At 41.8% G+C, this 26,913-nt stretch overlaps 1 protein-coding gene across 2 annotated transcripts in view; it reads right to left on the minus strand.

Moving 5' to 3' along the window:
- LOC308044950 (hepatocyte nuclear factor 4-beta-like) overlaps positions 1-15,216 on the minus strand; it is a gene marked incomplete at both ends in the record, with an annotated part of 22,883 nt that extends 7,667 nt beyond the window's left edge. Inside the window, 3 exons of one of the 2 annotated variants that reach the window (XM_080351938.1) lie at positions 6,562-6,656; positions 8,514-8,685; positions 15,102-15,216. In XM_080351938.1, coding sequence (XP_080208064.1) covers positions 6,562-6,656; positions 8,514-8,685; positions 15,102-15,216 — 382 coding nt within the window. Of the gene's footprint in view, positions 1-6,561; positions 6,657-8,513; positions 8,719-15,101 lie in introns of both variants that reach the window. The other variant, XM_080351937.1, reaches the window with a different exon arrangement.
- Between the last annotated feature and the right edge of the window lie 11,697 nt (positions 15,217-26,913).

Here is a 26,913-nt window from a genome sequence, read left to right on the forward strand (position 1 = left end):
TTTCAACGAGCCTGTAACCCTGATGGCAATGCCAGCACACGGCTGAGGGGACAGACCAAGCCGGGCTTTGCCTCTATTCTGCTGGCAATTTGTGCAAATCGCTGCAGCAAATCAGTTCAGAGTGTCCCAAGCTGTTAATAACAGTGACACGACACACCTTGGGCACACTACAGCAACCACAACAGACTGAAGATCAGCCCTGGGCTGTTTGCAAACAGAAAGGTATGGCCATGCCACGGTGAATTAGAGAAAAAAAAAAAAGCTAATTTTTTGAGGTCCATTCCACCCTATAAACCATTCTTTTCCCTAAAGTGCAAGCCGCTTCTAGCCCTATGTTCCGTCAGCTCTGCATGTTGAACATAAGTGATTTATTGCATTTCAGCAGCTTATTTTTACAACACAGGCTCCAAGAACTGACTCACCTCCACTGCAGCCATCAAGTAAAACAGCAGCAGAGGAAGAAAGCAGAATATAGACTTGGTCCAACCTCGTTTCCAGTGTTAGTTTCTCCCCCAGGCCCTATCACTTCTGTCCAGCAGCAAATCAACCCACATGGGGCTGGAGGAAGGAGCCTGGATGCAGACTCAGCATTTTCCAGACAGCTCATACGTCTTGGCTACATCCAGCTCAGAAAGAGCAATTGTCAGGGCCTTAAAGCAGAGGGAGCAGGAAGATTTAGCATGTGGTGATAATGCAACACATCTCTCCTCCTTCATACAGCAATTCCAGACTCCTTTTGGTTTTATTTACAGGGAATGACTCAGACATAGCTGTCGAAGAGCAACTCGCTCTGTGCTTTAACCCCTTGGATTTGAAACAGTAATGTGTTGTCTCAAAAGTGGCCACCGGAGAAGACTTTCCCAGCAACTTTCTTTTGGCAGAGTCAGCAAAATAATTTCACCATCACTCTTTTGAGACTTGGCCTTGCTGCTAGGCCTTGCTTTAGAGCAAGCATCCCCCTATGCATGGGGCACATTTATCTGAATTTATGCAAAGAAGGAGATGTGGGCACTATTTTGCACACCAGGTGGGAAGGTGGGTTGTTTTTATTTTTGCCAGCTCAGGTCCAACCACTGCTCTGTTTTCCCAACTGGCCTCTGATGAGAGGCCAACAAAGTGAAAGGGCAGAAAACAAGCAACAGTGATAAAAATCAATAACTCTCGTTATCAGCAGGAGCACGGTATTTATTTTCCAGGATTTGGAGCTCAGTCTTGCCGTTGGTCAGGACCCACTCATTGCTGAGCTGAGGGTGTTTGGAGGGATCTGCTGGGATCCAGTCCCCAAAGCCATTTTACATCTCAGAGCCAACCATGCCTGAACGGCTGCAAGAGGCTGAGTGGATGCGATAATTTGTAATAGATGCAACACATAAACATATTACTGGAGACTTTTCAGGCTATGGATACTACATAGAGGCAATTAGACATCCATTTAGAGAAAAAATAACTACCACCCTTAGGAGGCTCTGCTGACCTACCTTAGCAACATACATTGCCCTATGCATGGGAGAGGCGATGGAAAAGGCTGGTCAGTGGGGGATCCCCACCAGTCTGAAGGTGGAGGTGGTTATAGGAACCATAATCCATGATTAACCTTCAGAGTAGAATAACCCTTCACAGCTTTCTTTGGTACACTAGGAAGATGAGCAACAGCACTGAGTAGAAGCAAGCCTACCCAGATCCATGTCATCTCTGACGTTCTTGGAAAGTCCCCCCTCCAACCTTCTATGCCTGGTTTCTTATCAGAGGTCTGAGGGTGACAGCGATTTTTTTGCCCACTTAAAATAAAAGGTACAAGTTTTGCCTCTCCAACTGATTTTCACATCTTTTTTTTATGTAAGTCCTACAAACCCAGGCAGACCTGGTCCTGTTCATCAATTACAGACTCCTGTAAGAAGCCTCAGCTTGTTTTTCCTCCTGGGTCCTTTTATGGCACATATTTCAGTGCTTCCCTCATGCTCTGATAAGCTCAATCTTCAAGTGTAAGTGGATGGTACAGACTGACTTTCTCAAGGTGATTTGGGTGTTATCACTGAAAGTACCCAAGATGTGATGGAATTAGGTACAAAAGGGAGTTAATGTTTTACCTGCCACAGAAATCAATCTATTACTGTGTGGTAATTATATTGCTGTATTTATCATGCTTGTAAAAGGGAAGGGATAGGTCACTCGTGGTGAGGCATCGGGAGTGCTGGGGCTCAGATGTAATCTTGGCTTTGCAGTCAATAAAACTTGCAGGAAGGACTAAAATCCCAGTGCCGGATCCCACTGCCTCCCAGGGGCTACTGTTTCCAGGATATGACTCGCAAAAGCTTTGCTCGCCTGTTTTGTTTTGTTATTCAGAGCAAGCCTGGACCCTTTCACCATGAACACATCAAGGATGCTGGCGGGCGGGCAGGCTGCGGAGCACGCACAGCGGCTCTTGAGCAAACAGCGGTGTGTTTGTGGGATTGCAACAAACCCGTGTTTCCCAAACATTTTGTCCTTGCTGCCTTGCCACGTAGGTACAGGGCCCATGATGAGGAACCTCCGGGGAGTCCAATAAATACAGGCACAGGCATTGATTGGAAGGGGACGGCAGCAAATCAGTAACTTTCCACAGAAACTGCAAAGGGTAAATCCCTGCCTGCATGAAAGCTACCATTTCAATTATTATTCCATGAAAAAAATTCTCATTTCATGCATGCAAAGTTGGAAAAGTATTAATAAATGTCATAAAGAGAGAGCAGGAGGAGGGAGAAGAGAGTGCCCCAGCGCCGTAGCAGCATTCACCAGTGCTCACAGTTTCTGTCTCCACCAAGAGATTTTCCCCTTCTGCTGCCTGATTTTACAGGTGTGGTATTTTTTTTTATTGACAAACAAATCACAGTGGTACATGAACATTCAATCATTTCACAGGCTTCTGGTCTGATTTATGACTATGACAAAGTGGGGAAGATCCTTTACCTTTTCCATCCATCTTTGCAATAAACTTCAGTCTCAGCCTTCTAAAACATGGCAGAAGAGATGTGCAAACGAAAGGTATGAAACAAAGAGAGGTCCTGTGAAACACCAATAAAACTGCCCTACAAACCTGTCCAATTTAACAAAAATAAATTTTAAAAATAGCCTCACATCCTCCCACTCTGTTGTGGCCATAAGTGATACAATAATTCTTTTCACTTCTGTGTAAAACTAAAGGAGTTCATGTACATTCATAAATTACTCTAAAGGGGATGAGAGGTTAAATATTAACCCCTATTTTTTCTTTTTTTTTTTTTCCACCAGCAAACTGATTCCTGATATTGCAGAGCCTGCATGTCAAAAGGCGTCCAAGTGTTCAGACACTCAACTACATGTGAGCAGATGACCCGGCTCACTTGAAAAATCACACCCTGCTACTTTATCCAAGGTTGAATATGATCTCAGTCAGATGCTAAAATTAGTATCCTGCTGTTTTCTTTGAATGTTTAAGTATCTGATGCACTCCTCATTCACCGACGCTGTAGCGACCAAAGCCCTGCCCAGTAGCATTGCGCTAAATGATAGAAATCAAACCTTGTCCTGTGCAAACAGGGGAAATCAGAGGGAACAGCCAGAAAACCCCCAGAACCCTGTGGTACAGTCCAAGCCTGAACCACAAAACGAATCTCCTGTAAAGATCTTCAATCCTGATCACAGTGGCATTTCGGGAGACAAGAAGGGATTTGTTTTCAAGCAAGCCTTTTCCTCTCCCCTAGTCCCAGCTTTGATGATTGTTTACCTGTAGTTATTAAAGTGAATTATTAATACAAAAAATGTAATTTAGATAGGAGCTTTTCTAAATGAGCTAATTTCTAGGAAATCTGGGGACTGGAATTTCCACAAGACTCAAGTTTTGACCCTTTTTTGCTCTTGCTGGTGTCGATGGAACCTGGATTCCATCTGAAAGCACAAGCCTGGAGGTGCAGGGCTCATGTGTGGGACAGTCCTGGTTCTTTCCAAAAGCAGGATCAAATCAGATTATACAATCTAGAAGATGCTACTGATTCTTTTCTCAACATCTTCTGCCCAGCTGCCCCACACCTATAGTGAACCTATAGCCTGACTGCACTGTGATCCCAGGAACAGCCCATGCTGAGACGCTCAGCCCTGCACCTACACCACTGCCCCTGTAGACAGCCAGTTTAAAGCTAGCTCGGCTATTTGCATCAGATGGCTTTTTTTTTTTTAGGCAGAAATTTCACTTTGACCATGCCAGATAATATAGCCACCTTCAATCTTTTGTGCACTAGAGTTGTTTCCAACAGGGGAAAAAGGAGAGGAAGAAAGACCCAAGTGTGTCGCGTCATGTCTTACAACACAGAAAGACAGGAGAAAATAAAAATAAAAATCACTGTGGATCCAAAACTCCTGTTTATCAGTTAGTTTTGCTGGGGAACAGCAAGCATCCCATATTACACACACACTCGGTGAGCAGTGGGTTGGTGGGACATCATAAGAGGGGAGCGTGTAAGGGTGACACAACCCTACCAACCCCAACACAGGTGTGTTGTCACAGACAGGCTGGGAAAAGGATCGTTTCCAGCTTCTTCCCTTTTACTGTGAATAAACAATGCTAATCACCACACCCTGGAAAGTCTGATTGCTGTTACATGGGTTGGTTGAAAATTGATGTGCCAGAAGAAGTGTCACACTCTTGCATGCCAGTGCTGCGACAATGGGACATATTGAGTGTGGGTGTCCCAGCTGTGGTCTCCCAACATGAATCGGTGCACACCACCAAAAAATTATGCACAAGTATTTGTATCATTCTCATATTGCTCTGCCCCAAGACATAGTTTCTCTTTTTCCCTAATGCTTCGCAATACTGTTTAATATTAATCTAGAACCACCCTAAAGTAAATAACTGTGTTCTTTTTGTGCACACAATTGTGCAAGAAAATTTATTTTGCAGTCCTGCACACATGCTTTGGATACAGCCCTGGTCAGTTAAGCTAATTTCTGCAAAGCGGTTGCTCAAGGTGCTTTAAAATCTTCCTTACCAAACACATGAGCAGTTTGTGAGCACACAACCTGACTGCACTCATAAAAAAGTTTCAAAGAATGTGACTATGTGGAACTTGAAATGAGTCATCTTCCATTGAGCTGCAATCAATAATGAAGGCATGAGCCACAGTTTTATAACTTCTACCATAAATCCAATAAAAATCATGCTTCGGCTCAAAGAATGGAGCTGATAACCGGATCTCAGCCTTTCCAAGCTGTGGAGCTTGCTGCATTGGCAATTGGCTCCATCTCCATCTAGAACTGACCAAATATGCTTTGATTTGGTCTTTCTTTATCACTTGAAGGGCTGGTTTTTTTTGCTTCTCTGTATTTACTTCATTTTTCCTAAATCAAACCAACAGGCAGTTTTGCTACATCCATGACCAATGCCAAATTGCAAGACACCCTTCTTCTCCAGGAAAACATGCGGTCAGAAGGTTGGAAAGATTTTTTCATCATCAGTGAAATCTTATGAATTACCAGAAAGGAGTGACAAATTTTCCCTTGGTTTCAGTAGGACTGTGATTTCACCCTGTGGGTGAGGGGTGTTAAACTCGGTGGCATAGAAAGAAACTCTCAAGTTCCTTCCTAGCTCCCTCACCCATAAGCTGTCGGTGAGTTGGAAAACAGTACAAATGAAGGGTGAAGAGTGCTGAAACCATCACCTGCACATCGACGGGATGTACCATCTAGTGTGGGCTGAGCCCCCACTTTGCTGAGCACTTGGTGTACAAAGTCTCTGTCCAGAAAGCTTGAAGTAAAATAGTATAATCCAAGCTCTCCCACTACACAAACAGTGAATGATCAGAGATCAGAAATGCTGCAGTAGGTCCCAAAATTTCCCATGGAAGCTGGCTGTAGGGCATTAAGGCTGAAGTTAACAGAAGTGTGTTTTCTCTTGCTTAGCATTAGGCACTTTCATTTAGTGCATTGGAAGGATATTTCCCTATGGTCACTGGTACCTAAATACTCTACAGTGCTCCACCTCCCTCTTAACACAGCCAATGTGAAGGACAACAAAAGGCATCAGCCAATATTGGATGTGCCATGGAGGAGCAGCTCTTGTACCATAAGACATTGTGTTCAGGCTGTACCGTGTCCTAAGGGTTGCACCAAGATAGCCAAGTCAATCACCAAACGCTACTGCATGGTAGCCAACTGTTGGCATTTATGGGATTGACAGTGGCAGGTCCTCACTGAGATTGTCACAGCTGGGATTAGGACTCATACTAGTAGGTGGGTGGCAAGGGAATTTCTGTTGTGAAACAATCAGAGGCTGAATAAACCCTGAAGAAACCCATCCATTTCCCAATATAAACATACTCTAATGAGACCACCTCCCAGAATGGGTGACTATTGTCACAAGGCTCTAATTGCAGTTCACATCTAATAAGATAAGAAATTATGTTTTCAGCTTCAACAACAAGAAATCTCTCACTGCAACACATGAGCATCATCTCCCCGAACCAGGGCTGCTGCTCTCTACCACACTCTGCGGTGGGAGTAGGGCCAGAGTCAGCAGCAAGCAGTTTTGAAATGTCTCTTTGCACCCACCTTCTTTCTTCATGCCAGCTCTGAAGCACTTCTTCAGCCTGCAGTACCTGCACTGGTTCCTCTTGTCTTTGTCTATTACACACTGTCGGCTGAACCTGGGAGGAGATAAGAAACAAAACATCGAGCAACCAGCCTGGCATCAGCACCCCACTCACCCTGAGCAGACCCAAATGGAGTCCCAGTCTTCACTGATTTGAACCCTGAGAAGAGCCAAAGGTTTGCAAGAAATGGATTGAATCAATGTTGGCTTGGCCCAGCTCCTCATCTTCCCCACCGCCATTCCTGCCTGCTGGGAGCGCAGCCATTTCAGCCCACCCACCCTGGGCGGAATGTGATGGTTTTGGCTGTGAAATCGTGACTGTGACTCAAGTTGTGCTGGTGCCTGGCAGTGTAGGAACTCCATCTCCCACTTTCAAACGGTTGTTGGGTGTTTGTCACTGGAGCTTGTTTGATCCAGCTTGTTAACAGGGCTCTGCTTTGCATAGAATAATGACACTATGGACCACAAGCCCTTTTGTGTCTGCAGTCTAGTTCTGAGGCACGTGGCTTCCTAATTCCTCTTCATTTCAAAGGGTTATTTAGGAACCTATGTGCTGTTCTAGGGTGGCCCATGTAGACTTTGCAGCCCTTGCCACGGTGGGTGAATTGGTAGAACAGGAATCTGTCACACAGAGAGAGGGAGTAGGTTATTCCAGGGCCATCATCAAGTGGTAAAAGCTGAGGCACTTTTCTAGGCTGGTAAGAAGCCAAAGGTACAAAGAACCCAAAGACTTTCCAAGGAATTCATGTCTGCGATAAACAAAAGCGCTCTGAGCTGAGCTAAATACAGTGCGGCTCACCAAATAAGGATTTGCAGACAAGCAAGCATTTGCCATTTACTTGGCTTCAATTCTGTGGATCTTCTCTGAGCTGCCAAATATCACAGAGATTCGTGGGTTCCTAGGGAGGGGCAACAATTCTTCTCCCAGGAGACTGAAAGCCAGAATTTCAAAGAAAACAATAGTAGCTGTTCCCTGTTCTTGTAGGAATCCCACAGCTTCTGCGGTGGGCACCATGTGGGTGGACACTACTGTCACCCTGGGTGTCTTTTGTGGTTGGTGTGTCCTGAAGTGATAAGGACCCCAGGATCATTTTGAACAAACAGGGTGACTAGCATTGCAAAAATTTAGAATGCTCTTAAAGGAGGAAGAGCTCTGGAACAGAAATAAAACTTCCAGGTTTTGATTAGAGATTAAGGGCTTGAGCGTATTCAGGATTTTTTCCCCCTTCCTCCTGCACTAAAATAAACACCATTTTTCTAAGGTCAATCAAGATAGCTTTGGAATAATTTATAGCCTCCTCCTGGTAAAAAGAAAATTCTCTCAATGTACACCTGTGTGCCAAAGTGGACATGAATCATCACTGGTCCATGCTACATTCTCAGAATGATTGTAAAATCACTACTTATATGTCAGCATACATAGTTTATCAATTTCAAAACAAAAATGGAGACACTGTGGGGGAGGTGGATGCTTTGGAGGTGACAGGTTCTTGGATGGTCATTGCTTTTTACCGGGAAAATCAAGAAACACTGCATTTGAGATTAAATCTCTGGAGGTTTGGTCCTTTGCCTCCTTGGCTTTCTCTTGCTGGGCTGTGATAAGGTTATGGTGTTGCTCCACACCCAGAAGCTGTATTTATGTATTGTACACCCCAGTCAAACCTCTGATCTGTAAATTCCCCTTGATTTACACTGTGGGGGTAGCAGTGATGGTGAATTCATGAAATGGATCGCTTGGTGTCACAAAAGGTGTCAGAGTCCAAGCTGAGATACAACTTAGCTTACTCCTTAGCATTCACTTCATGGTAATTCAGCATTTGGGATAGGGGCCCCTTTTTACAACTTGACCACCACTCCGAATTATTTATAGTGTCAATAAATTGTATTTATTTAATGCAGCAGGGGCAGGTACCTGCAGGAATATATATGGTTCTTACGGACGCTCCTCCTGAAGAAGCCTTTGCAGCCATCGCAGCTGGATGCCCCATAGTGTTTGCCGGTTGCCCGGTCCCCACAGATGGAGCAGAGGGAGCTGATGCCGCTGGTGAGCAGGTTGGTGTTTGCTGATTCTGCTGTGATGGCCTCTGCAGGCAGAGAACAGGGACCATTAGACCCCTCTGTGATAAAAAGCAGAATCAGCAAGTTACTTTTTTTAAGCAAAGCACATACTGACCCAGACCTCCACCACACACAGGTGTTCCAGAGAGATTTCAAGCTGCACAACCCATCAGGCTCACAAGAATTTAACTATTACCCCCACTTTTCTTGGCAGATGCAGAGAAACTTTACCTGGATGTGAGATATATGCTTTTGAGGCACAGGGAACCACCTCCCCTGTTAGACATCTGGAGAACATAGGGCAAAGCTGGTGCCCACAGAAGAGGGTGGAAAAAACATCATTAACTTGAAAAAGTAGAAAGCAACAACAAGACAGCAGAGGCAGGAAGGATGGACTACTTCATGTACATGAAGAGGTGTTGGAGATAAAAGGCTGCTCTTGGATGCTTCTCCGCAGCTGGAGAACAGAGACAACAGCTCACACCAGGGTCACTTTAATTCTCCTAAGTCCAGTTTCTGCTCTGAATTGCCTGCTGAGGAGGCTCATTGCTACCTACTGGAAAGCAAGAGCAGTGCAAGAAGATGGACCTTCTAAATTAAGAACCTAAAATTAGGTCATATGAATGCCCTCTGTCATGTCCTCTGTTTGCACCCACTCATTTGGGGCAGGAATAGCTCTGCCCCTGCCTGGCCCGTGTATACACTGCTGAAAACTTCTCTTTAAACTTCTCCCTTGGCCATAACCACCAGACTCACTGCACTCCTAATCCTCCTAATTTGAGGCACAACTTGGGGAAGAAAAAAAAAGCCAAAAAAAAAAAAAAGAGACATTTGAGAAGATGCAGATGACAGTGTTTACACCCTGATGAAAGAAGAAATGTTTGTGGAGTCTGTCCTGACCTGGGCACTTGCTGCAGGATGATTTTATGTATTTATCACACCTCTGGGAGCATGTTCGTTGCCCCAGAGGAGCCAATCTCGTGCTTCAGTGACATCGGCAAAGTCTTTGGGACAAGATACATCCCGCCTTGCAGAGGAGATGGGCGGTGATGAGAAAAGCTCAGCAGCTGTTGTACTGAGCAACGACAAATCTTAGAGAAAATTACTCAAAGGGGAGGAACTGGCATCTGATCTGGATAAAGTAGAGAAAGCTTTCTAACGTATAATATGTAAAAATAGCTTTGGGTAATCCACGCACAACATGTATATATAGAGAGAGTGGGCTATTTTTGTATATGAATACACATCAAAAATTTACAGTGAAAATATTTGCTATGAAATGAAAATTTTAATCAAAAGCAAAAAAAAGCTAATAAAGCTTTAGTTTTTTAAAACATTTGAATTTTTTTAGCTAAGACTTCACAAATGCAGAGGTCAGACTTCCTTTCACTCCTTCAAAAACAACCCTTTTGATCTGTATTTCACCTTCTAACATATGAATGAATAAATAAATAGGTTGTAGTGAGACTGGAGCAACATCACAAATAAGAATGACAGTGTCAAAATCATTCTTAGGTCATAATGACAGGAACTGAGTTTTACCTGTTCCCAAAATCCATTTAATATGCTCCCAGCCCTGATATTTGTCAGTAAGTGGCACTTGGGGCCTTTGGGAACATTGTCTGCATCTGAGGTGCTTAATGGTAATTTGCATTGATATTTAGGGGTTTTTTTTACATAGATTCTTGATTTAATTTTGCTTGATAACTCAGTATTCAATGAGCTGTACTAGAATATACTTTCAAGAGGAACTGTACCGCTAAACGTTCATGCATCTGTTGCTCCATCTATTCTTTTGAAGGAACGTATTACCATAAACAAATGTGCTGAGTGTCCTGAATTTCATTCACAAACTGCACAAGAAAAATAAAGATAACAAGGCTAATTTTCTCTTCTCTCCACTCATGCTTTTGCTACTGACTTCAGAAGAATAAAGAAAAGGTCATATGGTTTGGGTCTCCAATGGAGCCTTCATCCTTCAGCTGGGTCCAGATTGCAAACCATTCCTGATGCTGGAAAACATTTACTCGCCAGAGAAGACTTTTTCCCTTTTTGTGAGTAGGACATGTGAGGAGCTGCTTGCTGATTTAAGGAAGAAATTAATAATCTGGCCTTAAACCAATTATAGCTGGAGGAAGGACCACCAGTACTGAGCATGTAAGGTCCCCATGGAAGGTACAAAACCAAATTTTGGCCTCCGTTGTACCCATGAAAACACAGACAAGCCCATGGACTACAGCTGAGCTGGGTGGCTCTATGTTAGGGCAGATACTTAGCTAAAATTTCAGTCTGTGTGAGGCAGTTACATGTCCTTTTCAGCTTGACTGAACGTGAACAGAAATTTCAAAAAAATAAAGAAAAGCCCTGAGCCCGTACGCACATGTTAATCATAATGATAAATTTTAATTACAAAATCCTGTCACCAACTAAGGATGAGTTCCAAATGAGAACTAGCTCAGAGAAGAGCAAAGGCACAAGCAATATCGCGTGCATCAGAAGATGGTTTCAACATGGCTTTCAAACCTAGCCAGTATTTGGGGAATGTCTGGGTTTTTCCTGGCCAGGTCACTGCTAGGAAAAGCAGAGGAAACCAGGATCCCCGCCAGCACAGTTGCCTGCCTGTGAAATCAGCTGAAAACTGTAGACCATGTAATTCAGCCCTGTCTGATACAAGACGATAACCTGCTCAGAGCTTCATTTATCATTTTTTACCTCTCTGGAGGGTTTGGTACCTGGAGCTCAGCACCACACCAAGATGGGCTTGAGGGCTGCTGGGACAGACCTGGTCAGAGTCCAGCTGGCTCACAACAACTGAAACAAGCTCACAACTGTCCTCACCACCCTGGTGAGATGCTCAGACACGTATCTGTGTACAGATGCTTATATGGTATATATGCTATAACAGAAGGGGCCCTAATTCGTGTCACAGTGTCTGAAATTTATCCTGGAGAGATGCAACTGGAGACATTCTCCAAGAAGAGACCGAAATTCACCTTGTGTGAGTCACAGGCTGAACTGAAGACCCACGGTTTTGGCCAGACTCCTCACTAGAACTGTCATAGATGTTGACTGGCAGAAAAATCTGCAGTTTCAACCATCTTTTGTGAGTTATGTATGAGCAACGTGCAGATCAGGAACTACAGCCTACTTAATGCTGGTGAGAATATCCCAGTGGCTTCACCAGCCTTGGGGTCAACCAAGCCCACAACTGAAATACATACAAATTTGTGTTATCTACTGCTTCTCTATGTCAGTCATTACCTAACCAGGGGTGAAATGAAGATGACAAGTTTTACAGTGATAAGAAATAGCAGTGAAGGTGCTCCCAGTGAGGATGCTGTTGGAGAATGATACCTGGCTTCCATTAAGAGCTGGAGCTTGGTATGATACTTAACCCCTGTAAACCTCTCTGCTGCTTTTCCTTTCCATTGTTTTACTGGTTACCAAACTGTTCAAGGCAGTTTCCATCTCTTCTGGATGCAGATTGTATAGAAGAATTACCTTCCTATACTTTCCAGAATGGCTTTTGCTCTTATCTACCCGTGAATCCAAGCCAGTCTCAGTGCACATAATCTGCAGCTAACAAATCTCTGAATTACATGTGCTGGACTGGAAGGTAAAGAAATCATTAATGCAGCTTTAGGGCATGTACATGCAGTCAAACTTGGTGGCCAAAGCCAGCATTGCGAAACCTGTGCACACAAATGTAGGGCTGGAGAGGGGCTAGCACTGAAGACTTGTTCACGTGCAGGTCAGCTGCTTTCTACATCAGCAAATAGAGGGGGAGTTTTTGAGCTCTAAAACATAACTTTGATTTAGTGTTTCCAAATCATACAGCAGCAATGATGGAGAGGCCGACCAGAGAGGCCAGAGATCCTCGCAAGCACGTGTGCAGCTTGGGGGGTGGTCAAGCTCTGTTAAAATATCTTTGATGGCTTTTTCATGGTCTGAGTTGGGTCAAACTGTAGCAGGGCTGGGAATATTTTTTTCACCAATGTTGTGTCAAAGTCCCAGGAACCACCGTGGTGTTTGAGCGCTGAGATGGGAAAGTGAGCACCACTGTGGGAGAAAGTGTTCTTTGACACTCGACTACAGAATTAGTGCAATATTTCAATAATGCTTCATATTTTAAGCAAAATGACAACTCAAACAAGAGCGTGAGGAAATGGGCATTAGCAGCACATAAAAAGCAAGTGAGAATATGGCTTGTAATGCCAGCCAAGGTAAAGGAAACAAGTCTGTACAAAATGGAAAATTTTCTGCAGTTACAACACATTTTTATAAAGGAAATACAGGATTAGCATTGATTTTTGTTCGTTTCCTTTTGTTATTCTTTCTATTTAAAACAGACCATTTTTTTATACTCCTCCACTCCCATAATGGACTCTGTTCTTTATTTTGAATTAGTCTTGAAATATTTGGCAAACTATGGGGTATTTAAAGGTGGAAAATCCAAAATATATACCTAGGTAAACCTCAAAACAATAGCAGGTTCCTGAAGCAGAAAGCTTAGCACCAGAAGTGCTTCACATCATTAATCAACCCAAAATGTTGATTAAATAATATTACAAAAAAGGAAACAGTTTTAAGTGAGCATGATCTTTAAAAATATTCTAATTTTCAATTTTAAAATTGTTTACAATGTAAGAAACAGTCCTGAGCCCATTAAAATAAATATTGCCCCCTTTCTTGTTTGTGTTTATATAGAGGGCAAAACTGCCATTAGATTGAGTAGGGGAAATAATACAGAATAATCTTGCATAATGGGAAATACACATCTTAAAACAATTCAGTCTCTTTAAAAAAAATACCTAAAACTATATTATTTCCTGGTTCTAACAACTTTAAAAATATTTCTGAAACTACAGAATATCTGTGTGAACTGTTATTTTTCATTACCTATGGAAACTGAATTCAGCTGGTTAACAATATATTTCCATACATGGACATTTCAGGTCGTTTTTGAAGTTATTTTTACAGACTGTAGAAGAGGACACTTACCCAAGACAAACAAGCTAATTTCAAAACAGCTAGTTCCTGTGAGAACTGGTTACTTATTAACAGCTAGATAAATAACACAATACCGATCCAGATAAACTTCAGAAAAAACTCAACCTGTCAGTTCTACTACATGAAACAACAGAGTTCCAAACAGGTTTTGGCAGTTAATTTGCAAAATTATTTTGAATTTCAAGGAAATTCATACCACTCTAGAAAGTAAAAAATATCTTGTTGCTCAACAACAAGTGACAAAGAAAAACTTCTGTGTTAAATAATATTTCTGGAGTAGGATGGCAGATGGAAACCCTTCCACAAGAATAAGATCTAGTCTATCTGGAATTGGCAAAAAAAAAACCAAAAAAAACCAAAAAAAAACCTGAAAATCTTTTATTTTAGGGACAGTCAGAGCTCTTATTGAAGTCAACATGAAATTCAAATTTCTTTGGGTCTTTTAACTTGTCTCCTGACATCTCCACCATGTCTCACAATAAGAAGTCTAATCATCTTAAATTGTAGGTGATAGCCCTACTGAAACTTTGATTTCTTTCAATGAGACAGCTAAAGAGCAAACGTGAGACCCTGAAAATCCCATCTTAATTTCATTATGCTTATTAACAATTTAAAAAAAATGCTGCCAAAATTCTCCAAAGACATTGCTAACATTGGAATCTCATTCAGTTATGTGATTGGTTTCATGCTATATGACCAAAATGTCCTTTATTTTTCACAGAGTGAACAGTTAATTTCACATAATACTTTATTTGCTTTATGCCTGGGTACTTTTGACTATTCAAAATCTAAATATGCAATATGCTTTAATTCTGTGAACAAAGCGGAAGTCTCTGCACATAAAAGCACACGCCTCACAGTCAAGTTCTTTGTGTGCCGTTAAGACTTTTAGACCACCTTGATAGCTAGAAAAAAAAATAGAAGGCTACTAACAATTTGGATATTGCTTCTCAATTTAAGTAACTAGGAACAAGTGAAATTTGATGCATGGTGTATTTTCTGAGTAATAGACAAATGCCGTTTGAGATGGCATTTTTTTCCAAGGATTAAATATGAACTTAAGTCATATACGCAAACAAGACACACATTATAAGGAAAAACTGTAATAACTCCTCGCATAAGCCATACAGGGGGACAAACCTATGGTATTCCATGAAGAGCTCCACCAACATCTGCAATACCTTATGGGCACTTCAGGACATGACACTCAGCCCCGTCAAGGAAAGGAACAGCTCAAAATAGGACCGACAAGTGAAGGGGTCCCATTTCAGCCCAAACGCAACTGCAGGTTCAACACCAGTTCACAGGTCAACTGCTTAAATGTTACCCGTTCCACCCTTTGCCCCACACCTCCTGCCTGACTTTCCCAGGTGTTCAGCTTTAGAACAAAGGCAGCGGACATTATTCAAGAGGAAGCAAACAGAAATCTCACCAGTGTTGTTGGGGAGCACCCGAAGGTTGTCAAATTCCAGCATGGTATAAGAGGAGTCCAAGGAGTCAACATAATCTGGCATATCCATGTCCATGATGGACTGACAAAGCTTCATTATTACTTGTCAACAGTGAGGGAAGCCGCAAAGAACAGCCCTGCTGTCAATCACGGCCAAGGTTTCCTCTGCAAAGAGAGACACCCCAGCCCTCGTGATGACAAATCATTACCCAGCTCTGCCCGCAGTCCCCTCCCTGTGCCAGGAGAGAAGGGACGGGGCCATTCCCTCCCGCACACGCAGTCCCCTCCCTCCCTGGGGAGCATCTGTGCTCTCTTGGTCCTGATAATATGATGTAGATAAGGCCTAAACTCGAATGACTTGGATTGCATCTTTGGGTCAATATAGCCCGGTTTATGGCTGTTCCTGCACAAACATTTTGAAAAGGGCTGTGGAGAGGTGTTCACACACATGCACTGCTCTTCCAGGGCGAAGCGGTGGTCATGTCAAATAACACCCGTGCCGTTGTCACCTTGCTCAGCTACCAGCTCTTGGGAAAAGGCCAAATGATGTCACTTAAAAGTGGTCAAGACAATGAGTCAGTATCACCACTGTCTGAAGACCATCAGGTGCTGACAACCTGAGGCATTGCCATGAGATATCAATAGTCCTGCACAACAATTACGCTACTGGAAGGGAAACATGAGACTTCATTACATGTGTGTGCATGGTTTCAACTTGCCCTATAAGCAGAGAGAAGGTGACTTCTCCCACCCAGCATCCACCATCCCTGTCACCTGTGTCTTTCCCTCCAGACTCCAGACAGCCCCAGTCTCCCAGAGTGCCCATTGAGAAAGACCTTGGTTGTGCTTGTGAGTTGTTAGGGCAGAAAGTTTTAAGCAACAGCAAGTGATGAAAGTGGAAAAGGCTGAAAAGAACCGGTTAGACTCCCTTGCAGATGTGTGGTGTTGCATTTCACGCTGACCCAAGCCCAGCTTTTCTGGGAAAGGCCCATGATATGGAAGCACAATTCCAGTTTTCCCCACAGGGCTGTGGTTTGTTTTTTAATTTACTGAATTTCGCACAGAAGTTCTTTCCTTGGTAAGACTCATGAGCTGTACTGCAGAAGACTGGAAATAAAATACAGCCATACAAAGTAATACAGCTCAAAGTGCTTGGTTTATTCCTGATTTAACCTTCCAGATGCCTTCCCTGACATTACCGTTCCCTCTCCAGTGACGTTTGTTTGTGTCAGAGGGCCTTTCCTTTCCATGAGCTGTTCTGTGAGACCCAGTTCAACATCCTGTTGAATCTGGGAGGAAGAGTCTTGAGAAATAGGCAGATGTTTTGCCAGAAGAGGAGCGCTGGCCAAAAGAAGAGGACTGCCAGACTGCCTGAACTCTCACTGAACCAAAGAGCAGGGTGGCCCCATGTATGTGAGCAAACTCCAAATAGCAAGAAATATGCCAAAACTGAGTTTTGAAATGTCTTAGATATACTCATTTTGATTTCATCCCCATTTTACTTTTTTTTTTTTTTTTTTTAATGGATTTTTCCATATCCAGGGGACTTCCAGCAGACATTGCAATGGGTTAACTCTAGATAGGCTTTTCCCCTATAAAGATTGGGTGCAGGAACCCTTAGCTTTATTTTCTTATCATTTCTGGGATATAAAATAATTTCATGTGCCATAGATACTTTTTTTTTCACCCCTTCTTTCCTTTTTTAAGAACATGTTGCAACTAGTGGTACACAAATGACTCCTTGGTTAGATAAGATGTTATGTTTTTATCCTTGGACTATGGCCCCAGGCTTTCAGTAATGCCAGCATCAGCTAAGTTAGCATCTGATTAGTTGTGCTTGCCTCTTACCCAATGTCAGTCTTGATTATGCCTATTAATCTGGCACTTTCTTTTAACTGAGCTATGGGCAGAATCCTGCCTGATTCTCAGCACTCTGCTACTATCACAGCTAAGAGTTCTCATATTTCTACAATTCCAGTTTGGGGTTTTTTTAATGGGTTTCTTACCTTTAAAATAGTCATATTTGTATTCACCATGCTTTTGGGTAGTTGCAGTCTAGAGAGATGAAATTTGGGCTTCTGCCCTGGTATCGTTTGGTTTAGAGATCCCTCAGTGTTCTAGATTTTTCCATCTGACGTGAGGGTTAAGGCTTATTTCCAAAGAAAGCAGGGCTGCGAGGATGCGCTTGGACAATTTTCATTCTGGGAAAGAGAAAAGGTTATTGGGGATGAGAAAAGGTTATAGAGCAAATTTAATAGTTCGGGGCCAGATTTCAACATCACATCCATATTGATAATCAGGACTGACTTGTTATGGAAGGTGGTGTTGGAGTGATACTACATGACATTTCTAGTTATTTCAAACAGATGTCAGTGCCCTGTTCCAAACCTCTGCAAGACAAAAGCAGTCCTGAAGATTACCAAAACTTTGCTGAGGGCTGAACAGTTTCTTCTTTTTCCTTTCCCTGCTTCCTTACATCACTTTCTGAGTCATAGCTGCAACTTAACTGTGATCTATTCAAGGCTGGGGCTGAGTTTCATTAACATCAGGAGAAAAGTAGCTCACTTTGAGGTGCCCTCACATCTGCTCAGCACTGTTCATTAACACAATGAAGCAGACACCTCTCCCAGTCAAGAACCAGAAAATCTCTAGCTGGTTTCTTCATAATCTTACAATGATTTAATCTGATACAGTGGGCCAGTTTGGGGGCTAGGGAGAGATATCTCTCCATTTGACCTCAAGTAAGTGTTAGACATACAAACCTGCAGATGGAAAGCTACTTCTGATGGAGGACACAGGCTGGTGGTGGGTGGGAGAGGGCTAGTGTTTGGATCTTGGTGCTTTGGCATCACCCTGAAGAACAATGAGTCTTCAGTCCCTTTGCTCATCTTGTTGGCAACTCCCAGGGTATCCACTGGACACGCATCAGTCTTGGCTGGCCTCTGTTGGAAACACATGATGATCACACAAGGGGCAGTTTGGAGAAAGGAGGAATCTCAAAGCCTTCACAGAGCAGAGCATCAGTAAAGCAAGATTTGGACACAGATTCATGGGGCCGATCAACAGCTCTCTGCTGAGACACTCCTTCCAGGACTTGAGCTCCCCATGAGGCACAGACATGGGAGCTCTCAAGGAGCTACTTCATCTACATCTGTGTGTGTCCACAGGCTGTGTACAGGTGGTCTGGCCCTTCCTGCAACACGCCAGTGATAAGAAGGTCAAACAAAGTCTACTACGTGGGTTCAAACTGGAACACAAGAGGTTCCACTTAAATTTGAGAAGAAATTTCTTCTCAGTGAGGGTAACAGAACACTGGAACAGGCTGCCCAGGGGGGTTGTGGAGTCTCCTACTCTGGAGATATTCAAAACCCGCCTGAACACCTTCCTGTGTGACCTCATCTGGCTGTTCCTGCTCTGGCAGGGGGATTGGACTGGATGAACTTTTGAGGTCCCTTCCAATCCCTAACGTTCTGTGATTCTGTGATACATTGAGTAGACGAGGCTCTGGGAGAAACTCTGAGCTTCTGGGGTGAGAGGAGACCTGGTGGGACCCAAGCCAGGCCCCGACCTTTCTTCACCACCCATTTTTAACCTTCTCTCAGTGCAGAGAAAAGAAAGGGCAGCTCTGGTCCAAGTGGTGACCACACACAAAGGTAAATCCAACATGTTTCAAAGACGTTAACTCTATTAGGTAGACCTGTGGATTTGAAAAGGTTTCACCAGAATGGATCAGAAAAGCAAAGAACTCTCTGCCTGTCCCATATTCTCCCTTTTCTCACCCCAAGGAGGAGGAGCATGTGTGGGGAGCATGGGCTCAGCACACACACCCACACTGCTGCTGGGGCAGTGGGGCGGGAACAAAAACTGTACTGGCAACAACAGCAAATATTCCCCCTTGGGGTTGCTATACCCCCCCCCCCCACACACAACTCTTAGCAAACAGTCTTACAATGAGGGAAGAGCTTCTATATACCAACATTCCCTCTGGGCTGCCAGACTCATGCTTGCATAGGTGAGTTGACCAAAATGCATTGCATATGGAGATAACTGGGATTTTTGCAAAACACCTTGCTGTTTTTCCAGAGAGGGGACAAGACTGGGAGCATCCATTCCTTGAGTGCTCAGGCATTGACTCACCTGCACAGGTACCTGAGATGTACAGATAACCAAAAGTAAAACTGGAGGGTATAACACAGACTTCCTAGTTTGCAAATTGATGTCAATCCTCCTCCATGTGGACAAAAGCTTATTTTTAATATGTTTTTCCATTTATTCCTTTTTTTGACTCAGCGAGGCTAGATATAGCTGGAGGGTGCTGGGGGAGTGGGAGAAGGGAGGAAAAAAATAGATTTTTGTTTAATAAAAATAGCATGAATACTCAAAGATAGTCCTCTGGGAATGAATCAATATGGTTTCTCATATGTGCTGCAGAGACAACAGAGGGCAAACTCTGATGAACACATGGTCCCAATAAGACAACACACTTATTCCTAGAAATAAAATTCAGATGTTTTGCGGAATGCCTGTTAGACAAGATGAAGTGCAGAAAAGATAAGAACTCTGATTAATTAAGAGACAACACAAAGCACTATGAGCAAGCCATTAGAAACAACATTTCTTTGGCTAGGTAAGTGGTGGGAGAAGATGCTTCCAGCTGTGGCAGCTGCACATCCATCTCTGGAGGCTGTTTCTTAAAGGAAAGTAAGTCTATGCTGCATATGAGGAGAGGTCTCCGAGACACTAAAAGCTAACAAAAGACCTGTTGCTACGCAAAATGCTGAGGCAGACTTAAGCCACTAACTGTATTTTTGGCACAGAAGTTTTCTTCTTTTATTCTTAGAAGCATACTTAAAAGTCCTACCACTGTTTCGAAGATTTTCTCCATCTGAAATGCAGCAATTATTATACTCTTTCCTGCTCTTGCAGGACTCAGTGAGCGTAAATCTACCAATGTCCAGGTGGTTCTTGGGTATCAGCAACAACAGCAGCCATAAAATTACCTACTTAGAGAGAAGCAATCTGAATAAAACCAATATTTGAACGACAGAAGCCAAAAAGGCCTTTTTTGGGAGGTAATGTGTAATTAGAAACAGTACGCTTCTGAGATTATAAGTAGTGTGAAATCATGTCATTAGCATATAATTACAAGAGCAGACATGACAAATTTATCTAAACCAGATGTCTATTAAATCAGTTCTCTCCTTTCTTGGGTGCAATTTCTTCTGGTATACATCACTGAATGCTACTTGTGGTACAGTTAGCCTGAAAAATCTCTCTTGACATTGTCAGATATTTCTTATTAAAAGAAATATTGCATTAAACATACGGCCTTCTTCAGGTCTCCCTGACAGACATGACATGATGGTCGATGACGTTATGGACATGGGATAACATCACCCATCATTTGTATGATGGAGGAGGGAAAGGAGAAAAGCAAAAGATCAGGACTTTGACCATCTTTCCCTCCAGCAAACTTATTTTGCTTTGCTCCTGCCAAACACATTCATTTAAGATTTACTCATTTTGCTTTTAGATCAATTGGATGCAATCTTTCATGACAGAACTTTAGGGAAAATAGAAAGTTAAGCAAGCGCAAATCACTGTGCTTAGAAAATTCCTCTAGGATGATTAAAACCAAAATGAAATAAACAAACAAACAAAAAGATAAACACACTACCACTAAAAAACTTTTACTACCAGCTTTGAATGATAGATTGTGGTCCTTACAAATTATCAAGCACAAATCACACAAAGACCCAACTACCAGCAATTACTTCAAATCGGTTAATTCATGAAATTCCCAGTTATTTCACTGATATACTGACTGTTCAGCACAGATGAAATCTGAATTGGATTTGGGGAATAAATCTAAGATATTTTACATTGTTCTGATGACCAAAGGCTAACCTCATGACTTGTTCTTTCTGAGTCCATGTAACTTTAGTTCTTTATTACTGTGCATTTGGCCACGGCCAGAATTTCAGAAGTGCTAAGTGCTCATTTAGGTTTCTAAAAATGAAACAGCCTGAATTTCAGATCTGTTGAAAAACAGAAGCTCCCACTGGGAATAAAAACTGGACATCATGTAGCCACAGGTCACTGGTGTCTCAGGAATAAATCCCATTTTTTGGATGTCTGGGTAAAATCTGAGTAAAATCTCACTTCCCAGCCTACATGGGGTCTCCTGGAGACCGGTGACCTTTGCAAACTTGTCCTTTGCTGGCAAACACTTCGCAGCAAACACCTGATGGCTGCATGCACCAGTTGGAATTTCTCTTCTCTGTTTTCCATAAGCAGGAGCAGGTTCTCATAAAGAGGAAATGCCTGCAATATTTTTGAAATGGCATATTTTTCCTCACATCAACAAATACTTCTGTCAGTGGGTATTCCTTGGGAGTATTTCAGAGGACTTCTTGTTTCTTTCCTTTCTTGAAAGAAATCAGCTGATCAACATTTGAAATAATGATGAATAAAAAGGGAACAAACTTCACTAGATACTTTTTGAGGAAAAGAACATTCATTAGCTTCAAAAAGATTTCTCATTTGTAATTGAATTTTGATATTCACAGAAGAAGGGAGGGAAATTAAAATATTTAATAATGGACAAAATGAAAAGTAACAAAAGGACAGAAACACAACATTTTTGTTCTTATTTCTGTTTGCAAACATCAGTCATGGTGACTTCTGACTTAAATTTGAGACCCTTGGCAACTCGCTTTCTGCACAGCACATGTGGCTCAGATTTCAAAAGTCAGAATCAGCTTTACTTTAGGTTCTATAAGTAAGAGGAAATTTATGTCTTAATTAGCAAAACTGACAAATTTGGAGGAACAAAATATTTTGACTGAAAAATAATAATTTTAGAATAAATCATACCTGACATCATCAACTCATGAAAGCATTAACACATTTGTGAAACTCCAGCTCACTCACCAAAATTAACATGTAACTTACTTCAATTAACTTTAGTGTCTCACAGCTGAGACTTATCGCGATGGCAGGGAATGCTCTGTTTCCACTTAATTCCTACAAAGGCAACATCCACTTCTTTTCCACAGAAGTCTTTCCTAGGCTGGGATTACATGGGAAAATCCAGACTCAATAGCAAGAGTTTTAGCTGATCTCTGCTCTGTATTAGACCAATCAAGCCCAAACTCCTTCAAACTGTTGATGTATTCAACACTGAGTAGAAAGCAGAAAACAGACATTGGAGCCTGCTATCCATAGAACCAAAACATATGGAAAAAGCCAAATGAGAAGTACCCAACCTTCCAGTCTTCCCCTCACTCACCTGCTTCATTACCCTTGGGGTGAAAGGTTCCCCAAACACTACTTTAAATTTATGCCAGTCAGGGAAATATGGGTTTGCAGCAGCCCAGCTGTTCCAGATCATGGTCTACCACACCAAGCAACCCGGTTCTCCTAATTTTCACCATCGAGACTGAGGCTTCATATCTGAATTGGAAACATCAGTACCTCTGCATCCACTAAAGAAAAATTGGCATGTTGTAGAATCACAGAATAGTTTAGGCTGGAAAATACTTTTAACATAATTGTGTTCAACCATGCACCCAGCACTGCCAAGTCCACCGCTAAACCACGTCCCTAAGCATCACATCTACACATCTTTTAAACACCTCCAGGGATGGTGACTCAACCACTTCCTTGGCGACCTGTTCCAATGCCTGACAACCCTTTCCATGAAGAAATTTTTCCTAATATCCAATCTAAACCTCCCCTGGCGCAACTTGTGGCTGTTTCCCCTCATCCTATGTCCAGAGGGTGATTCATCCCAGGTCTCCAAGGGACCAGGAATGAATCGCATAGCAATGCCAATCTCTCTAAACAAAGCACTTGGGGAGTGTAGGTGACTTACACTCAATTTGCATTTTTTTTAGAAGGTGAAGTCACATAAGATGAATTCTCCCTGCCAATAGAGAAAATGACACATAGAGCCATAAAGAATTAGGTTGGATTCCTTGGCCGAGGGTGACATCAACCCCTGACTAAAGCAGATAGTCCAGCCTGGAGAGAGGAGCAGTGTTACCACACCGGCTTCTCCTTGGAGTAGGCGTGGGACTCATCTGGAGCACTGTGCTGCCTGTGGGCAAGTCTTTTTGGCTTTTCTTACTGCAAACGACCTTGATGAGAGTATTTGCTCCGACCCCAATCTCCCCCACAAACGACGTTCCTGCCACTTTGAGCTTTTTTGGTTGCAGTGTTGACACTTCTGAAGATCTGTCATTAGCTCAGCTGAAGAGAAAACAGAAACGCTATTCAAGACCCAGCTCCAATGCGGGAGGTTAGGAATGCAAATTCTCCTTTTGCACTGAAAGCACGATGACTGTCCTACCTTGCTGTTGTTCTTTCTATTTTAGGGGATGCCCTTATTATTTTATAAGCCCTTTTCTATCACCTAAAGCACCCTTTTTAAGCCATTCTTCTACCAAAGTCATATTCATGTATCTTAAAATATAATCTCCCAGATTTCCAAAAACTAACCCAGGAGTTAGATTTTGGCTTGTATCTTACAAATTCTTAGTTGTGGGTCTAAAAGCACTTACCTTTTTCCTTGACTTTTTTTTTTTTTTGTATTCTAAAATTTCTGTGATGGAATTCCACTCCTCTCTATCTGTTCACACTATATTTTCAGTACATGAGATAAACATCAACAGATTTTGGCTCAGGTCCAGGGAAGCACCAAAAAGGAGTTGACCTTTGACTGTGATCATCTGAATCGTCTTCTATGCTATAGTAAACAGAGCTGCTGAAAATGAAGTTCCTATCAAAGAAATCATGGAGCAATTCATTGGGTTGTTTTGATTTCTGTTCTTGTCCCCTAGATTTTCTAGCTTTGCCATTTTTCTGCTAATTTAATAGCTCAGGACAAATGTAGAGTTCCTCCAAATTATTCTTTTTAGTGTTGTCTGCTAAGTAAACCAAGTGCAAATATAAAAAGCTCAGAAAGGATAGAAGACATAATTCTTCAATTTAAAAAATAAAAATAAAATAAAAATATAATAATAAAAACAACCACCACAGAGCACAGGTCAAGTCTACTTTAGCTGCTATAATCCATTATATATTTTCACATTTGATCTTTTAGCTCTTGCACACGTATAAAGACCTTGTTGGGGCTCAGCATCAGGGTGATAAGGAAAGACCTCTAACCAACATATATAGAGTGCTCTGGAGAAAACCTTCCATTTGTTCAAGGGACTGGAAAGCTGAAACAGGCACAAACCTAAAGAAATATTGATTTTTATTTTTTTTTATTTTTTTCTAAATTTTTTTTAAATGATGGATTATCTAAAATGGCTATCATATCAAAATTAATGAGGCTTTGGGGACAATATCTACGAGCCTTAACAGATGACATCAAAGGGATAAGCTAAAAAGAAAAATAAGAAAATCAATAGGAAAATACAGTTTAGTCTACAGAACTGAAGCACAGGAGCAGCCCCTACTGTATCCGTTTTTAAAACAGGAGATGAGGAAATCTAGTAGTTTCAGGGAATCGCTGCCTCTCTCTGCTCCACAGCTACACATCCAGAAGTAGTCACTATAAACCATCCATCTTAGCTAGTCATGGAAATATAGAAAATTAGTATCATCAGCAACTATTTAATCCAGCACTGTCATTCAGTAGCTTATCCTGCAGCTCCTTCACAAACCAAATCTCTGAGTGACATTAGTAGCTGGTGTTGGTTGGGATGCATGTTTGTACACTTTTAGTCTTTAGCACACTCCAGTATCAGTCCTACATCCCATGGAGACTTTTCCTTTTTTCTTATTTCTAATAACCATATCTTTTAAAAATGCCATAGTGACCATGAAGAAATCTGATATAACAGTGATTCAACAATGTCTATAAACCAAGAAGTGGTTGTTCATCAAAATCAGTGAATATCAGACACCTTTTACTCAACTCCTGGAGTTTCAAGTCCACTGAATTAATCTATAGGTGTGTATACTCTTCATTCCTCATCCAAAATGAGAAGTTATTTTAAAAAATAAAAGATTGGTAAGTAGACATATTGACATGTTGGAAAGATGCCTTTTATGACTTTAAATTGGAGATGTTATTGTAAACATCAAGCTATATTTTCCCCATAATATTCATTTTTGAACACTTGAGTCTCTTCCCGACTGCCTTACTCATAATTGCTGCTGTCTTAAATCTGTGGGTATAGTAAAAGAAAGTGTCTGTTTACCGACTGAAAAATACACATATATACAAAACTCCTAGTTTCACAGATGTTTTCAGGAAGCTATAACCCCTGATAAATCCTTGCAGACCACTGAGATGAATAATATTTGAGGATGAATTTTTGAGGTTACCAAACTGGAGAGGTATTTGTGGCTGTGGGCTTTGCCACTCTCATGGAAAAGTATGTTTTCCTTATATCCATCATATAGGCTATATTTTGCACATCTGTCTTTAATTAGACCGACTTCATATCTTAAAGAGTACATGACAGCAAATGAATCATTCAGAAATCAGAGTTAATCGGCAAATGACAAAGTTGTTGTTTGTTTCTGGTTTTGTTTTTTTTTAATTAATGAGTAGCCACAGTGATAAAATGCCCTCAAATTGGAGTTTTTAGCAAGTTTTATGAACGCAAATGTACAGTTTCAGGGACAGATCTGATATGCATTTTTATGCCATATACCAATTTACATGACCAGTGGTCACACTGAACAAGTCCTTTTATTAAGGAATACCACTGAAATTGTAGGGGTTTTGCAGATCATAGTCTGATCCATTTAGTTCTGTAAGACTATAGGGATTCAAAAAGTATTAGTTGCTAACCTAAATCTAATTTAAAGAGATGCACTAGCTGGAAAGTTGCACAAAAATCTTCATTTTATCAAAATGACCTTTACTCATGTTAGCAAAACAAACCAATTTTTTCTACACCAACGTTTTGGAAAATGTCTCTGTCGATGCTGTGTTCCATGCTGTTAACACTGAATAGCAGGAAAAAAAAACCCACACAACAATTTTTCTGCTTTCTTCTTTCTCCACTCTTCAGCTTTGATCATGCATTCACTTATGTTAGTGAAAATCTCCTAGAAAGCTTGGTGTTTGCTTACCATGACGGTCACGGTTGTTACACTTCAGTTATTGGTAGTTCTTCTTGTGCAACAGTCATCCCAAGGGGGAAAATCCCACCAGTCTCACAGAAGCAGCATTGTTGATTTACCTGTTGTAAATCAGGGAGAAAAAGGAAAGAAAAAAAAATGCAGTGGAATTTACAACATATTTTGAAAGAGAAAGGAGAGAACATATACCACGTTACAGCATTAGGTTTTGCGATGTTTTGAGAATTAGCTGCTAACTTATACATATGTTCGTGTGTGTACTCTGTGTATCCGTATTGCATATATTATTATATATAATGTATGTAAAAGTGAAGGAAAAATTTAACAGAGGAAAATGTAATGAAAGACAAATGGAATGTCTGCCAGCTCTAATAATGATATTATAACTTTCAGGGCCCCATGCACAGGGAGGAGGGGCAGCATCTGTACTAATAGGATGATTTGGGAGGGCACAGCTAAAGTGCAAAACCAGATAATGCCCTCAAACTCCCAGTACTACAACTATTTTTCCCCTGCTTTGTGGAATAACCTCATTTCTGTCCTCCTGTTTTTTTTTTTCCTAGATATTTCAGAGGGTGAAGGGAGAAACCAGCCTTGAATCCTGGAGGAGCTCTCGAACTCAAGCTTCATTTCTGATTTCAGTTACGTTTAGAGCATAACACGGGTTTGTTATTCTGTGGTCCCTTGC

This window comes from Nesoenas mayeri (genome assembly GCF_963082525.1).
Source record: "Nesoenas mayeri genome assembly, chromosome: 12".
NCBI classification, from domain to species: domain Eukaryota; kingdom Metazoa; phylum Chordata; class Aves; order Columbiformes; family Columbidae; genus Nesoenas; species Nesoenas mayeri.